This window comes from Triticum urartu, chromosome 7A (assembly GCF_056163025.1).
Source record: "Triticum urartu cultivar PI428250 chromosome 7A, HENAU_Tu73, whole genome shotgun sequence".
NCBI lineage: Eukaryota > Viridiplantae > Streptophyta > Magnoliopsida > Poales > Poaceae > Triticum > Triticum urartu.
Genome location: NC_141879.1, coordinates 205300553 through 205317043, shown reverse-complemented (window position 1 = coordinate 205317043; position 16491 = coordinate 205300553). Strand labels below are relative to the sequence as shown.

The window sequence follows — 16491 nt, the reverse complement described above, 5'->3', positions numbered from 1 at the left end:
CGTGCTCCTGGGTGCTCCTGGCCGCGCCCGATCACTCTAGCCCCGCAGCTTCCTGCTCGAGCTGCACGGGGCGCTTGCTTCGCCGGCGGAACCAGTCGTAGAGGCAGCAAATGGGTCCGCCGTTGTCTTTGCGTTCGGTATATCCATCGTCCTCGCGTGTCTGCCGCATGTCTACTAGGCGGACGAGCGACTCAAACGGACAAAATCTGTGTCTATTTGGGTCTGTGTGTTGGAGTTGCTCTAAAATTTACTATTATTGTAGTATTTATTTTACATTGAAGTGTCGGTTTAGTAATCTGCTCGGTTTTGAGTAATCACCTGGGATGGTTTTAACTGTCGATTCCTCGTTCGTCCCCTTTTTCTTCCCGGGAAGGAAAAGGACACGTGGTTTAACAGAAAATGTGTAACGTGTTGCTCGGCCCAAGGGCTTCCAAAGCAGTTCGACATCACGAGCTAATTCGGTCCATAAGATAACATAGTTAACCAAGCCACGCTTAGTTTAGTTGCCGAAATCATCATCATTAGCCATTACGAAAAGCAAGCCAAGCAGAGAGGCAGCAGCTAGCACAAGCTCTCGCGCTCGCTCCACGTCCACGTCCGCAAATGATGGTAGGCCGGCCCTTTTCACTCGCCGAAAGGGACTCGGTCGCATACAGCTCAACACACGATGGCTCCATGGATGGATGCTGCATGCTCCTTATCTGCTGCTAGTATACAGTTTAGCAGCATCGTTTTGGATGGACGGGAGGGAGGCATGCACAGGGAGTGGCGAAATTGGGCTCATGTTCCGGTTGCCACTGCAGGCATGTTACCGTCGCCGTCGCGATAAATATCTGGACGGATTATTGGAAAGGTGACCAGATCACCACATGGTCGATCGTCGAATTAGTAGGTGGGTAGCGGCGGGGAGGCAGATATTTTCGTCGTCAGCGCGGCCCTGCTCCTGCTGCCGTGGGGACGAGGTTTTTGGCGACGTGGGCCGCGCGGCCACCAATCAGGAACAAAAGAAAACACCACTTGAGCATACTTTTTACATACAATATTATCAAGGAGTTCTATGGAGGGAAATGACGTACTCCCTCCGTTTCTAAATATTTGTTTTTTTAGATATTACAAATGAACTATCACATACGGATGTATATAAATATATTTTAGAGTGTAGATTCACTCATTTTGCTTCGTATGTAGTCATTTGTTGAAATGTCTAAAAAGACAAATATTTAGAAACGGAGGAAGTATTATATATATTGTTTTCTGCGAAGAAGAAAAAACGATGTGTATCAATTTAAGTGAGGAATAAGCCGGTGTTTTTTTAGTTGGAAAAAAATAGACTATGTTAAGGTGTGTCAAACTTGGTAGAATATCGTCACCATCTCCATCCTTGGATATTTTATAGCGACTCAAAAGCGTCTCTTTTGTACACCTGTTGATTTTGCCGGAGTGGAAGTGAACTGACAAGCACTCAAATCAAAGCAAGGGGCATGTAAATGCTGACTACGAGTTTGATCACTTTACAGATAACCAAAACACCTACTACTAGTACGAATTGCAAAATTACGATGCCTAAAAATCAGCAAAATCAACACAATCACTTCCATACAGTTTAAAAATATATACTATTTAGTCCTAAAAAATACTGTTTTTTAATAAAATAGATTAAACAGTTTGAAAAAATATATGTCAATTTCTTTCGCATGTTGTAGAGTATATGATCGTATATGTATGTAACAAATGTTCACAACGCCTCCAAGGAGTGGTATGAGGGACTAAACTTGTCCGGTTTTAAAAATTGAGGGACTATAGTTTGCTGGTTTTGGAGTTAAGGGACCATTTCTATGCTTTTGAAAAAATCGAGGGACGAAAAATATACTTATCCCAAAAAGAAATCACTAATAATTCTTATGTAGACGTCCATGTTATGCACGTAGTTTATTGATGGATTTTATCCCTTAGTTTACATCAAGTTAAATAAAAATGATAATGCTATCCGACGAACGTCCGCTGAGGTTGCAAAGCAAATGTTTTTTACAACAATTTATATAGCCAGGGTATGGCAATTCCTTCAGGCGGAAGTTTTCATAGTAAATCCTTTGTTTGCCAGGAAAAACGTTCATGCCATGTCTTGAGCGAACGTCTAAGCCGGTCCAACAAAAAAGAACATGAGCATCATAGATTTTCCAAAATATGTACCAACGTAGACCCCCTTTTGGGGTGGGGGGACGCAGTGGGCACCGGCCCTGACCACCTCGAGCAGTATAGCAACTCAAGTCCTCATAGCCTGTCGGTCCCTTTTGCCGATATTTTGAGGTTGCACAGCTAGACCAGTTAGAAAAGACAAAGTTCTCTGCATGCAGCACAGGGCGGGCAGGAAGGAAGGAAGGAAATATCTCCCCGCGCACAACACCACAATCATAGCAGCAGAATAAAACTGGACGTAGTAGGGCGCACACAGACAGACGGTCTTAAATATCGAGGTTGACGATGCACGGAGAAGCGGAAATATCTGGAAAATATCTCCGGGGGCGCGACGAGTGGCGACGGAATATCCAAGTCGCCCCCGGCTCCCGTCCGTCCATCCTAGTACCACTGCCACACAAAAGCGCACGCGAAAATCATAAAATACAGCCGCCCGTCCGAAAGTCGGAAAGCCTCGCCTTTCAGCTGCTAACCAAAACGGGCCGTCGCTGTGAGCCCGGGCCCGCCCGCCAGCGACCCCGCCTCCACGGTGTGGACCGCTGCCCTGCGCGAGTGCGCGGGCGAGTGAGAGCCTGCTAGTGGCGGGCGCAGCAGCGGAACTTTTCGCCCGAGCAATACCCGCCAAGCCACCCTCCACGCACGCCGCCCCTTACCAAAGAACGTCACTGACAAGGCGGACCTCCCGTAGAGACCCGGCCCGCGTGTCAGTGAGGGAGGGAGCGGACCGGCGGCGTGGCGTGGACCGCACCGGCGGGGGCCGGGCACACGTGGCGCGCCTATCCGCGGCGGGAATGACGAGGGTGCCCTCGGAAAAGCGCAAAAGCGCCACCCCGTCTCCCCCCCTACGCTACCACTTCCTCCTCTTACCACTACTACTACTTGTACCGCGCCGCGCCCTCTCTTCCTCTCTTTTGTTGTGCTCCTCTCCTCCTCTGCTGTACATCTCTCTCTTATCTCTCCCAGAAAATTCCCTCTCCGTCCAGCCAGCCCCTCTTTTTTTCCCCCTCTCGCCGAGAAAAAAAAATAGTTTCTACCCGGGCCTGGGCCGCCGGAGCGAGCTTCTGGCCGCGCCCCACCGCCTGGGGTCTCCCGGCGCCGGCTGGATCTGAGGACGAGCCGCGGTTCGCTCGCTTCTTCCTTCAAGGTGCGCGCCGCCTCTCCCTTCTTTCGTACGTAGCTTGTTCATGTCTCTGTTTGGAGCTTTGGATTTGGGAACTCCGGTAGCGCGAATCTGATGATTTGTGTCGGTCCCAGCACAGCGTCCGGTGGTTTGGATCCATTTTTTTATGCTCGGGAAGCTGCGGTGTCGCTGGATTTGATTTTACTTTATTTTCCACGGCTGCCGTTTTCTTATGCTGATCACGCGGATTGCTTTGATCCGGGGTGTTTTACTTTTCTGTTGATTTGGTTCGGGTTTTCACGATTGGGCCGGCGACTTTCGGTGGATTTCACTGTGGCTCGTGACCCTTCTACAGCAGTCTTTGTCGTCTAGTTCAATTTCAATTATCGGTTTTCCTCCAGGAGCCATCCTCCGTTTTTAGCAGCAAGCGTGAAATGATTCCTTCTGCATACACGTTTTTTTCAGATGGATTTTTTTAATGAAAATAACATAATTTTCCTTAATTTAATTGTCACCATGTTTTCGATTATAGATTTTTTTACTAATAGGCTTCCCTTATTAAATAGGCAAAAAAAGGAACGCTCAGTATTTAAATAGAGTTTAATAAAATAAATTATATATTTATTCGCTAAGGAGATGTCAAAATCTATGTATTTTAGCTTTATCCGCTAAAGCGTGCTTAGGTGCGCACGAACTGAAAATATCTCAACTTTCAAAAAATATATAACTTTCATATAAAACAACTTTTTGTACCACTTTCTTCGCACGAACAAATAGTCCATTTCGTTTCCTTTGCTTTTTCTTTTCCATTTCCATTTTCCTAATGGGCTATCTAATGCCATTTTTTAGTACTAGAAATCGATCATTTTAAGTTTTCACATTAAAAATAAGCACCTCCTAATGTTTCCTAGTAGTTTCAGCCCGACAAAATCAATATTGTGATGTCTTTGTTCCCTTCATTTTTATAACTCCTGTTTGATATTATTCCCCGCATTTACGATGCTTGTTGCAAACCGCATATTGTCCGTAGATGATTCGCAAAGTTGTGATAGAATATAGTTCATTCAAATGTAAACAATGATATGCTTGCAGTACCTATTGACCAGTGGGGAATATATACTTGCAAGCAACCATTGTGAATTATAGAAGGTACCGAGAGCAGAAGATCCCAAGACTAGTGGTTTGTACTTTTGTAGTGGGACTCCTACTTCTTTATGCTGGTCGGTAAATTGAGGCGGAGTCCACGGGCCTACGTGCCCATCGAAACCTAAAAATCTTCTTAATGTAGATGGCGGCAAGATGTCCCAATTAGGAAGTAGATATATATTATCCATGGTTTTATATTATTGTTACGTTGATGCAAGACGTCTATGTGGCGCAGCATGATTGTTGCTGCATGTTTTGAAAGCTTTTCTTTGTTTGAATTGAAAAGGCGGTTCCTTGGGTGCTGGTTTATGGTTTTATATCCTTCTCCGTCCTAATGAGTTCTACTAGCACACATTTTTAATAATTGCTTGTCACAACTACACAGGTTTCTTGCAAATTTGGGTGATCTTGAAAGCTCGTGAAGAAGGGGTTGTTGGCCAAGTAAAAGATCCTGGAGCTGGCTTAGGGTGTTGTCCATAAAAAAAATCATGGGTGCTCTCTGCGATTACTGTGGGGAGCATAGGTCCATGGTTTACTGCCGATCCGATGCGGCTTCTTTGTGCTTGTCATGCGATCGCAATGTGCATTCAGCTAATGCTCTTTCTCGGCGCCATACGAGAACACTTCTGTGTGACCGGTGTGCTTCACAGCCTGCCATGGTCCGCTGCCTAGAAGAGAACACCTCACTTTGCCAAAATTGTGACTGGAATGGGCATAGTGCTGGATCCTCTGCTGCTGGACACAAAAGACAGAACATAAACTGCTATTCGGGGTGCCCATCATCTGCAGAGCTTTCGAGAATGTGGTCATTCATTTTGGATATTCCTAATGTGGCTCATGAGCTGAATTGTGAGCAAGTAATAAGCATGATGAGCATCAGTGACAGTGCTGTCAGTAATGGAGACAATGCTCAAGGGGACAACAGTTTGTTAGATATGGCTTGCGCAACACTTGATGAAGAAGACAAGCAAAAGTCTGTGATAGGCTCATCTTCTGAAGCTGGTCTGAACCTTCTTCCACCTGCTAATAATCAGACAGCTGTATCTGTGGATTCGACGACAGCTAAGGTGCATTAAGATTTTCACATATCCTTCCACATGTAGAACTATTAATAAACTTATGCTGTTGCATATACTACTACAGTACTATCCCGCTATGCCATCGTTTTAAGATAGCCAGCAGCTTTCCTCCCTACAGTTGGCGAGTTCTTCACTTGCACCATATGTCATGATTTTATTTCATTTTGTGCACGCACACTGCAATTGTATATTTTTTGTTACTTACTATACAGAATTTATTGCAACTTAGTAAAAATATATACCCCTACTGGATACAGAATTTATTGCAACTTGGTAAAAATATATACCCCTACTGGATACAGAATTTATTGCAACTTAGTAAAAATATATACCCCTACTGGAATTTTTTCCAAAAATAAACGCTGCCTACAATATGCTAGCATTGGTGGGATTACAAATGAATCTTGATTCTTGCCATGTCATGGGTCATTCAGGACATTTTTGGAAATGTGAGCATGACAAGGTTACATGGCATCCCACCAGTGGAGTGATATGTAAGATTCATTTTCAGAAACAAATTAGGGTGAGTTTCTTTTAGAATATTTTTTTAAAATCTTTGTTTTGGGGAACAAATTAGGATGCACTTTTGTTATAATTAGCATATGTAAGTGAATATTAACACAAGCCAGATGATAGGAAAGCTGTGCGTATCACACAAACTAATGCTGTGCTTAATTGGAATGAATACCTGCCATATTTATAACTATTGGTGGTCTACTACCACCTATGGGGTAAATAGCTAACCATGTAAAGTTGTAAACTATTGGCCATTCAATATGAGTAATGAATGGTCTACATGTAAGTTAGCGTACCGTAAGCATCTCCTTAGTGAGTTCTAAGTTGGGAATTGTATATTGTCTATTCCTTCTCTGCCTTCGTTTTGGCAGCAAGAATGAATGGGAAAATTTGCAGATGCGTACAGATAAAAGACTTAACAGGATCTTCCCTCATTTGCATTTGATTTTCTCTCATATATTTCTTTCTGTGGACTGGCATATGCAACATCTATAGGCTTTCTCTCTTTAAGTTCTTACCCTGCCCCGTGCTTCTTCAGATATTAATTTTTCACTAATGTGTGCTTATGATTTCCTTGTGCAGTATACGCCAGACAAACATATGTTCAGCAAGGACAGCATATATGAAGATTTTTCTATGGATGATATTGATCTGAGTTACGAAAATTATGAAGAACTATTTGGTAACTCTCATATTCAGACTGAGGAACTCTTTGATGATGCTGGCATTGACAGTTACTTTGAAGTTAAGGAAGCGACTGCTGTGAATTCTGATGAGGTTTGTAGCTTATTCCCACTAGCCATTTATTTAGTTAGAAAAGATGTTTTATAGGTGTTCACAACTGATTGTTATGGTTTCCCTTTTGAATTACAATCATTGCTAAGAAAAGCATCAGCTGTCACTTTTGAATTACAATCATTGTTGGAAAAGCATCAGCTGTCACTTTTTTCTTTGTCATATTGCATTGCTTTTTCTTTCTTTTCTTTTTTTTGGCTGACCTCAAGATTACTTGGTTTCAGCAGCCCAAGCCAAAGCAGCCGGCTGCTAGCAATGCGTTATCTGCTGACTCTGGGATGTCAAATCCAGCAGTAAAAGAAGATGATTCCAGTCTTTGTATTCCTGTGAGGCAAGCTATTTCCTATTCTGGCTTTACTGGTGAGAGCATTCCTGAAGAATACCAGGATTGTGGTGTATCACCAATGCTCCTTATGGGCGAGCCTCCATGGCTTCCTCCTGGTCCTGATGGCTCATTTGCTGGAATTAGAGACAGTGCTATCACACGGTACAAGGAGAAGAAGAAAAGAAGAAAGTAAGTGCCTTTATTATTAAACTTCCTATGTCTTTTTATTTCTGGAAGGCGTTGCATATTTACTTGTAACCATGTGGTAATTTTTAATCATATACAACAAAAATATTCTGTAGCTTGTATATTTTCTGACATGCTACTGCCTATGTAGCTCTATCTCCTATTTTTCCTTGATAGTTAGCTGACTATTCTTCATCTGTTGTGGCTCTTTTGATAGGTTTGACCACAAGATCAGGTATGAATCTCGCAAGGCTAGGGCGGATGTGAGAAAGAGAGTCAAGGGACGGTTTGTTAAGGCCGGTGAAGCGTATGACTATGATCCGCTCGACACAAGGAGCTACTGAATGCAGAAAAGCATTGTGCTTAGGTTAGCTTAAACCAGTGCCTATTGCAGCTGGGATAAATCGATAAATCAGACGCTGAAGCAATCATGGCATACCCACCTCTGGAAAGAAAAGAACAGAAAGCAACCAACGAGGCAAAAAGATTTGAAAGTTGTGCAAGTTTTCAACGCCGTTTCTCCTGTTCCTTCTGTACAGCGGATGGAACTCGCGTCTTCTATTGCTTCCAGAGCAGTTTTGGTGAACGAAGACAACGCAACTAGATGGACTTCCTGCGTTTTTCTCCCTTTCTATTGACTATGTGGCATCCACCTACCCTGGCTGCGGTGTTTTCGGCGGTATGCTTCCAGATTGTGTTCTCTTAGGTGAAAGATGGCTGTAGTTGTGAAGTATCCTGCTGCGTTATATTTTTATGCGAATTCTGCTGCAATCCGGAGTTTTGTGTGCAATTATGCATGTGTAAATACCAGGTAGGAAATAAGCCGGTGCTTGTAAAGTTTGTTGTTTCAAGCTGGTGGTGGTGATGGAGCCCATGTAAACTTGCCACCAATTTTGTGTGCTCACCCTGCCCAAATAAGGAAACCTTCAGACCTAGTCAATGCTACTATTTGTACTTGAGCATATATATATGCTCGGATATGTCATTTTTGATCATCTGATTGGCCTCTAGTTGCTCTGAAAAATGTCACATTTATCCTCGCACAATTTCACTGAGCCAAGGTGCTCAAAGAGTAGAAATGTAATTGTATCAGGCATGCTTGTTACTGATGTACCATCCTATCAGGCATGATTCTCACTATTGTGTTTCGATGTATTGAAAGTCTCAACAAAAGTGTATGTACACGCCTGATATCAAGCTTCATAACAGCACACATGGCCGAAGAGACCTGACGATTTGGCTTAACTATGAAACTGGTTTCCCAGAACTCCAGGTATAAAGGTTCAGCACACATGGCCGAAGAGACCTGACGATTTGGCCTAACTATGAAACTGGTTTCCCAGAACAACAGGTATAAAGGTTCAGCACACATGGCCGAAGAGACCTGTCGATTTTCCTTGAGTACAGTGTTGAAAAGAATGGTGATTTACCTACAGGGAGTTTACAACTCCAGGGACACTTGCCGGTGCTGGTCATCTAACATGATTTACCTATCTGAATACTAATCAATCTACCTTCTTGGCCCTTCTTTTAGTTCTCCAATCGGCCCTGCGTGGAATCATCCTCACTATGTACAATCCTTGCCAAAACTCAAAATTGGTCATCACAGACCAGAAGATGCTTTCTGGTGATCCATATATCTATGTGCACCAGCAAAAATGGCTCCTAGTTAGCTGGTATGAGTTCCTTCTCAAGTTGGCTGAATGTGCAGCAGCGAAAGTAGGATGCGAAAAATGGCTCCTAGTTAGCTGGTATAAGTTCCTTCTCAAGTTGGCTGAATATCTTCTTGAGGCGAGAAGACAACTTGGATGCCACCTCCTGCGTGATCTTCTTTCGATTCTTGCAGCTCTTTAACCATGCCATACCAATAAATACTTGGACACTGGATGACTTCTGCTTGGACGAAGTCTGCTCCAACTGGTATCGAATATGGAGCTGTGGAAGTTATGTAATAACTATGTCAGAGTCAAAAAATCTGAAATCTCAGTTGTGACAAAATGACGAGAACATAGACAGTAGTTGTTGCCTTTGACAAAGCTAATGAACTGAACAGAGACTACCTTTCTCATGCTTAGGTGTAATGCATACATGGGTAAACAATGTGATTGTTTTGTATATTGTGTACCGACAACTTTCTAAATTCAGGATAGCCACTTCACCACAATGACCACAGAAATCTTATTGAAAGGTTTTCAATTCAAAAGGATAATCTTATTGAGAGTCACGAACAAAGCAACCAAGATATATGTACTGTGTTCGGTTAACCAAAATGAGGAAATACATAGAACAAAAAAAGAGGACATACAAATTCAAGATTATCAAGTTAACAAAAGGTCATTTGTTTGGCTACAAAGATGTCATGACAACCATCAAGAGGAAGGTGTGACCAAGAAAGCAACATAAGAAGAGCAGGCAAGAATACGACAAGATTAACAAGATATAATATCATGCACAATTGAAATATATAGCTAATACTAAGATGTTTAATAAAAATAAAAATAAACATTACAATGCCAGAAAGTCATTTCTTACATTGAAAAATTCGCCGAGTGGGATACCTTCAAGTGTCATCACTTCTTCAACGAGCCATCCATTCTTATCAGGCAACGGGGACTTCTGTTGGGTGCTCATTACTTCCCCCTCACGGCGTGCCACTTTCTTGTCAAGCCTGCAGTGGACTTGTCTCTGGTGCACATCGGCCCTGACTGGTTCCCATGCTGTCACAGAGTAGTCCATACAGCCAACTTTCTCCATAATTCGACGCTCCACAGGGCCACCCTCAAATATGCCCATGAGTACTGGAACCTGGATGAAACATAGTAGTTGCTTTCAATCTAAAATTGTAACTGTTTCACTTGTTATACATCACATAGTGGATTGTACATCATTATCAGAATGAGATAAGGAAATCTTACATCAAAAGGTATTGTAGATGAGAATACTTCCGACATTTTGACATCCTCTATGCCTAAGAAAGATCCACCTTCCTCATTTTGGAGGTCTTTCGTTTCTGATTCCTCTTCTACCAGCTGAATTTTTTCTTCAGGGGTCAAAGACCTCGCCTTCCACAGTGCCATTATTGTTCTGCAAAGTACGCAATTCACATTTTTTAAGAACATGCTCATGAAGAGAGAAAAATAAACCGGACAATAAATTGGTGTCCTTTAAGTAGTTTATTGTGATGGCCAGCCACATATGACGAGTTAATGTTTATCATCCACGAAACTAACTTACTTATGTGCCGCGTTGAATGACACAAAGGATTGGAGATGAAACTTGAGTCTCCCTTCATCGTCCAGTTGCTTTGCTCCATGCCTTGCATCCATTCCTCTGCCCTTGCGAAGAGTAATCAGCAGAGATGGGCTTCCCATCGAAGATAGAGTTGCAGGGAGCAATTGAATCTCTTCAATATCTTCCCAAAGAAAGAAGAATTTTGTTTTGTGGCCAAAAAGATTTGTGTAGAACCCAATAATTCTTGGGGATAAAAACAAGCGACCCTGCAAGACAGCCATAAGACTAAGCAGCCGAGCAGTCATACGAAACAGATGTTTATGTCTAATTAAGGTGTTAATTCAGATTAACAGTAGCATGACCATGTGAAATATGACACTGATTACTGGTAATCATAAGTATGCTTAAGTGGTTAACAGACAATATTTGATAGTCCCTCCGTCCCATAATGTAAGACGTTTTTTGACACTAATAATGTAGTGTCAGAAAACAACTTACATTATGGGACAGAGGGAGTACCTTTTTATAGTAGAGCAGGAAAATCGAAACAAGGCAGAAAGATGAATAATTATATTGTTTTAACTGGGTTCAGAAACTGAATAAGTTTGAACAGAATCTTTGTACTACATCATACTGGCTGAAAATAGTGACCACCATTGTAGATTTGCATACTTTTGTAATCTGGAATGACAGTTGTGCCTATAGCTGACTCTTTAATTTGAGGATACTGAATCCACTTTCTCAGCACATGGTACTGTATTACAAAATGAATGAGGATTTGCTTGCAGTACAACAGAAACACAGCAGAAGCAAATAAATTTACCTGTGTGAGCATCTTGCGCTTTAAATGGCAGGTAAAATCATTGATAAGGAATTCTTCTGGTGGCAAAGAAAAGATCTTCTGGAACTCTAGGTTCGTGTGAGGTGATCGCATAGCAATCTGCATAATGAGATTGGCATCAATCAAGTCATGGACTGATTATATGTACCGTATACACCTTTATTTGTTCTGCACACTTGTGCATTTCAAAATTTCTCACTAAAATTGTAGACAGGTGTTGCATGTGATAAAAGAAACATACTTAATGACAAATAAGCATGCAAACTTTGGTCTTCTTGGTAACAGTGCAAATGATTATATTCTTCTAGAACTTTTAGCAAGTGAACATTTTCCAAGTTCTAATATGCTCTACATTTATAAATTCTATGAATGTACACAATTGTAGTATTTGAGTGATAGGCACATATGGTCCTAAGAGTATGATTTGGTTTTATCACTTGATGATAGAGAATAGAGACCTTACCTTTCTGCCAACCTCTTTCTCCATCCTGTCCAGGTAATCCTTCACAACTTCTGTACCCCTTGAATTGTTCAAGAAAATTCTCAAATGTAATTTTGATTGACATGCTTGAGCCAGCTTTCCTTTGAGAGGAATCCAAATGTCGGCAAGCTCAGATATACTATATTTCAAGAAATTTACTTCAACGTGACCAAGGGAGGCAACTTCATCAAAGGGTCCATCAAAATCATATACGTTTATTTCCATCACTGAGGGTGGGTCTTCCATGGCATCAAATTCAAAAATTTCTGCAAATTTTGAAAAGGTTATAATGAAACCTTGCCACTCGAAAGACCTAAAAATACTTACAAATAAATAGAGGTTTCTTTGAGCACGTTAATACATTTTGGTTATTGGGAGTTCTACAGTTTAGCACTATGTGAATTAAAGCAAAATGCTAGCAAATGTAAATAGGTCAAATAAAGATGGCTTCAAATACGTTCTAGCGAGTTATCAATACTCCCTCCGTTCCAAAATAAGTGCCATGACATTTATTTTGGAACAGAGGGAGTAGCTAGTAAATATTGCAAAATAAATAAATTATAAGCTGGATTCAAATGCATTTCTAACGAGTTATGAGATGGCTAGTAAATATTGCAAACAAATTAAATTATAGCTTTACCATTCCACTGAGGCTCAAGAGTGTGAAACTTAATCGAGCTTGTCTTTGTCTGTCCATTGCAAGTAAATACAACATATGGATCAGAGTAACCAGATGACTTTGTTGCTGATAAGTTGGTCCCATCTATCAAAGCAACAGTCAGCAACCAGCCATCGCCTTTTGCTTTGACACCATGATCACCGCCTACACATTCCAAAAGACCATGTAAGCAAAGTTTGCTGATAAGTGCAGATTATGAGAGTATATGTCCAGACCGGGGGCATTCCCTCTTTGAAAAAATAAGAGTATATGTCCATAATAATAACTGAAGATTCTGTTGAAGAAAAATAAAAAGTAACAGTAACCCTTTTTTGCATCAGAATATTCGTAAAGAAGCATTTTTATCTTGTCACTGAAATTATTCGCAGTGTTCTGTTAAATAACACATGAGTTCATGCATAATGCTTCTATTCCTACTAGGAAAAAGAACGGGAGTAAAACCAGAAAGGAAATATGAGCTACCTCTTTGCCTCCTTGCCTGGACAAACCGTGCAATCATATTAAGGACACGTTGTCCTTGCAGAACAAGGACTCCACAAACCACAACTTCACCAACAGAATCTGGCAAGTCCAGGCCAGGGAACTCGAGACCTTGAATTATACTAGGACTTGCAAGGATGATGTGTGCAAAAACATAGATAAATGCAACAACGGAGGATACAACAGTAAAATTTCCAAAGATTCGGAATGCTAGTTTCCAATCGGATTCTGTTTCCGGTTGCACTGAAGACAAGCTTTCATTATTTGTTGTTGTATCTTTTGCATCAACTGGTCTGACATTTTGAGCCAGAAGTTCAGAGAACTGACTGAAGTTGTCCTTCAGTCCTTGTTTTGCACCATTTTCTATCATGCCCTTCATCATGGTACTTTGCATGAAATTTAAGCGCCACGAGATTACAAGCCGTGAAGATCTTTCATCATCTCTTAGTTCAGGCCCTGGCATTATACAGGTTAAAATCTCCACCCTAAAATTATTGCCAAAAGGGACTTCAGGAGTACTGACATCTGCTAAAACTGCATACATATCTCCATCTGCCTTGAGATATGTCACGTCTTCTGTTGCTTTCACGGCCTTAACTAGTTTAGTAGCAGCTTTTGTGTAGGTTATAACCCTCTTCAAGATCTCACCATCATTTTCAAGTCTCCATTGTTGAATATCCAGACCGGTAGTCCCTTGCATCTTCGCTAGTGATTGCAGAAAGTCTGAACTTGGTGAGAAAAGAAGTGTATTCAAGTCATTGGGTGCAACGGCATAAACCTGATCAATAAGAATTCCACCTGACAAATTTCCAGGCATATCATTCCCTTCATGCTTAGATGCAAAGGCTTTTAGTAGTTCATCAAATGACATATTTGCACTAGTTTCAAAATCCTGCTCATCAGAAAGTTGTGAGCTTGTTAATGGCATTTCTTCAAGAGTGTCCAAACCACGGTCATGCTTGAACACAGGTGGAACAGAAGCTTCTGTGTCTTTTGGTTTTACTGAAAAAAATTGATTTAGCCGGTTGACAAATGATGGACCAGCATTTGATTTATCCTGCTTAGTAATTTCTGCTTCATCAGTAACTGGTGGCGACGTGGATAGTTCTATAGGAATATTTGGCAAAGAAGATCCCTTCCTTAATTCACTTGATTTGTCTGAACTTGATGCAAAGTCGTCTGAAGCCCAATGTGCAAGTGTCGCTGTCTCTTCAGGGTAACTTTGAGATAGAGATATGGTAAGATGAATTTCTCCTACAGAATATTTTAGCAGCGTGTAAATAGTTGCCCACACTGAAAAATAGGCTGCAGTCTATGCACAAATAACCAAAGAGGATAATCATGTCGGTGAGATAGGCACCATTCTTATTCACCTCATTACAAGCCAAAATAGTGAATATTTGATGCTAATAGAAAAAGAGTCCCCATAGTCTAGTTTTCTATAATTCCTAACAGATTAAGTCATTAAATACATCATTCAAGGGATAAACAGCTGATAGTGGGTTGGAAGCTAAGGATAAGTATAAAAAAGGCAGTAAAGCTATGACAGGCATACATCCACTACTGTATTGATTATGTCAGAAGTTTTGGATAATCTGGGAAGCAATATGTTCCCAGAAATGATAAGGAGCTGCTAATTGTTTCATAGCCCAACGGCGTGGCACCCTGTTCCTCGGGAACCAACTATAGATTGATTCATAGCAACTGCGGCTGGTGGGTTATCGTATGAATTCTCCCTAGACCTGTTGCTTGCAAGCCTTCAGATGAGTACACAATTAACTAAGAAAAGAATATGAACAACATGATGTATGGAAGGTCACGGACAGAAGCTATTGCCGAAAAGAGGATGCACCAAGGAGGGTTAAACTAGCACAACCCCATCTATCACAACACTGGGTCGGTCACTGTCCAACTACACGAATTCAGAAAAATCAACACCACATTATTATCACCATGAAACAATTATATTTAACTAAGAAAAGAACAGGGAAAAAAATGATGTGTGGAAAGAAGATGGTTACCGCAATCTCTGATCTTGGACTTCTTGCTCTTGGGCTGCAGCGGGTACCAGCGCGTCCCGAGGGAGCGGTTGTCGGCGTCGAGCACGGCGGAGAGGGGCACCTTGACCTGGCCGAGGAAATCGTCGGAGAAGTACTTGTCCTCGTCGGTGATGCGTATGAGGAGCTCCTCCTTGAGGTCCCCGACCCGGAAGGCGAACTCCTCGTCCCACACGGGGTTGGCCGACTTCCTGATCACCTTGGTCTTGGCCCGCTGCCTCCCCAGCTGCAGCTTGGCGTACGGGTCGCCCAGCCCCTGCGCCTCCGCCGCCGGGAGGTTGCGGGCCTCGATGACATGCACCACAAGCCTCATTTCCTTTTCTTTCCTTTTTCTGTTGTTGTTGTCAAGATTGATTTGGGCGGTCTGCGTGGTTCAAATCAAATCAAGAAGCTTCGACCTCTTCTTTAACCTTTTCTTTCTTCAGACTGAAGCCAGGTTCTTGGGGAAGTAATTCAGAAGGAAACCATGGTGGCGGTTGGGATCGAATCAAATCAGCGAGAAGTACCAGAAGAAGTTGTTCGCTTGCTGGGTCGAGGAAACGCGGGAGAGAGCTGAGACCACATAAAGTTGGAAGCAAGCAAGCGAGCAAAACGAAACAAACAATCCAGATTGAAGCGCGGCGAATCCGGGGGAAACGACCGGGCGCTTTCCAGAATGAAGCAACAAAAAGGAAGGGGATCCCCCGAAAGGCCAGGAAATAGAAGATTCGAGAAAAGGAACAGCGATGAGCGCCGCGCGGACTGGAGGAGGATGCACGGCGAGTCGAGTAGGGCTCGGGGCCTGGCGGAGAGCGGGGCGGGTTTCCGGCGGCGGGAGGAGGGTTTCTTGGGGGAGGGAGGGAGGGGGAATGGGCGGTGGGTTTGGGGCATTGAAGACTTTGATTTGGGGAGGGAGAAGAGGAGATGGAAAATGAGGGAGAATTTTTGGAGAAAAGGAGTGACTTCACTGCCCGCGTCGCCTCCCTCCCTCTGCTGAGTCTGCTGCTGACTTTCAAACGGCCGCAGCCCCCGCAGCCGCAGGTGAAGGTCGTGCGCGCACCGCCGCCCTTCTTCTTTCTGCCCTCGAAATTGCTTCCCTCACGCCCGTTTTACCACGCTCATCATCACCGGTATGCAAAAAACAGCCCATAAAGTGTACCCTTTACCAAGTACGATTATTATATTCTTCTAAAAATGCATGATGAACAATGTAAAATCGACCCTGAGATCCCCCCACGCCCGCGTCGCTCCCTGTGCGGGCGACTCGGGCGCCCCCCCCCCCCCAACCCTAGCTAGCGCCGCCGCCGCCCGTCCATCCTCACTCTGCCGCTGCCGGAGGACGTCGTGGGGCAAAGCCGCGCGGCTGACGGCAGCGGCAGG

At 42.9% G+C, this 16491-nt stretch overlaps 2 protein-coding genes across 3 annotated transcripts; one reads left to right on the top strand and one right to left on the bottom strand.

The window, feature by feature from the left end:
* Positions 1–3029: 3029 nt before the first annotated feature.
* On the top strand, positions 3030–8360 carry LOC125519023 (zinc finger protein CONSTANS-LIKE 9-like). Of its 2 annotated transcripts, none has more exons than XM_048683909.2 (5): positions 3030–3340; positions 4848–5529; positions 6640–6834; positions 7080–7366; positions 7581–8360. In XM_048683909.2, exons 2-5 carry the CDS (start codon positions 4951–4953, stop codon positions 7705–7707), a joined length of 1188 nt encoding a protein of 395 aa, XP_048539866.1. In that variant the 5' UTR covers positions 3030–3340; positions 4848–4950; the 3' UTR covers positions 7708–8360. The 2 variants fall into 2 exon arrangements, with proteins under 2 accessions (XP_048539866.1, XP_048539865.1); XM_048683908.2 differs by having other exon boundaries at positions 3032–3340; positions 7077–7366.
* A 355-nt stretch (positions 8361–8715) lies between these two features.
* On the bottom strand, positions 8716–16196 carry LOC125519020 (C2 calcium/lipid-binding and GRAM domain containing protein). Its single transcript, XM_048683903.2, has 9 exons — positions 15097–16196; positions 13058–14329; positions 12557–12739; positions 11899–12182; positions 11418–11534; positions 10598–10860; positions 10279–10447; positions 9896–10168; positions 8716–9298 (listed from the first exon to the last, which is right to left on the bottom strand). Exons 1-9 carry the CDS (start codon positions 15443–15445, stop codon positions 9104–9106), a joined length of 3105 nt encoding a protein of 1034 aa, XP_048539860.1. The 5' UTR covers positions 15446–16196; the 3' UTR covers positions 8716–9103.
* Positions 16197–16491: the final 295 nt, after the last annotated feature.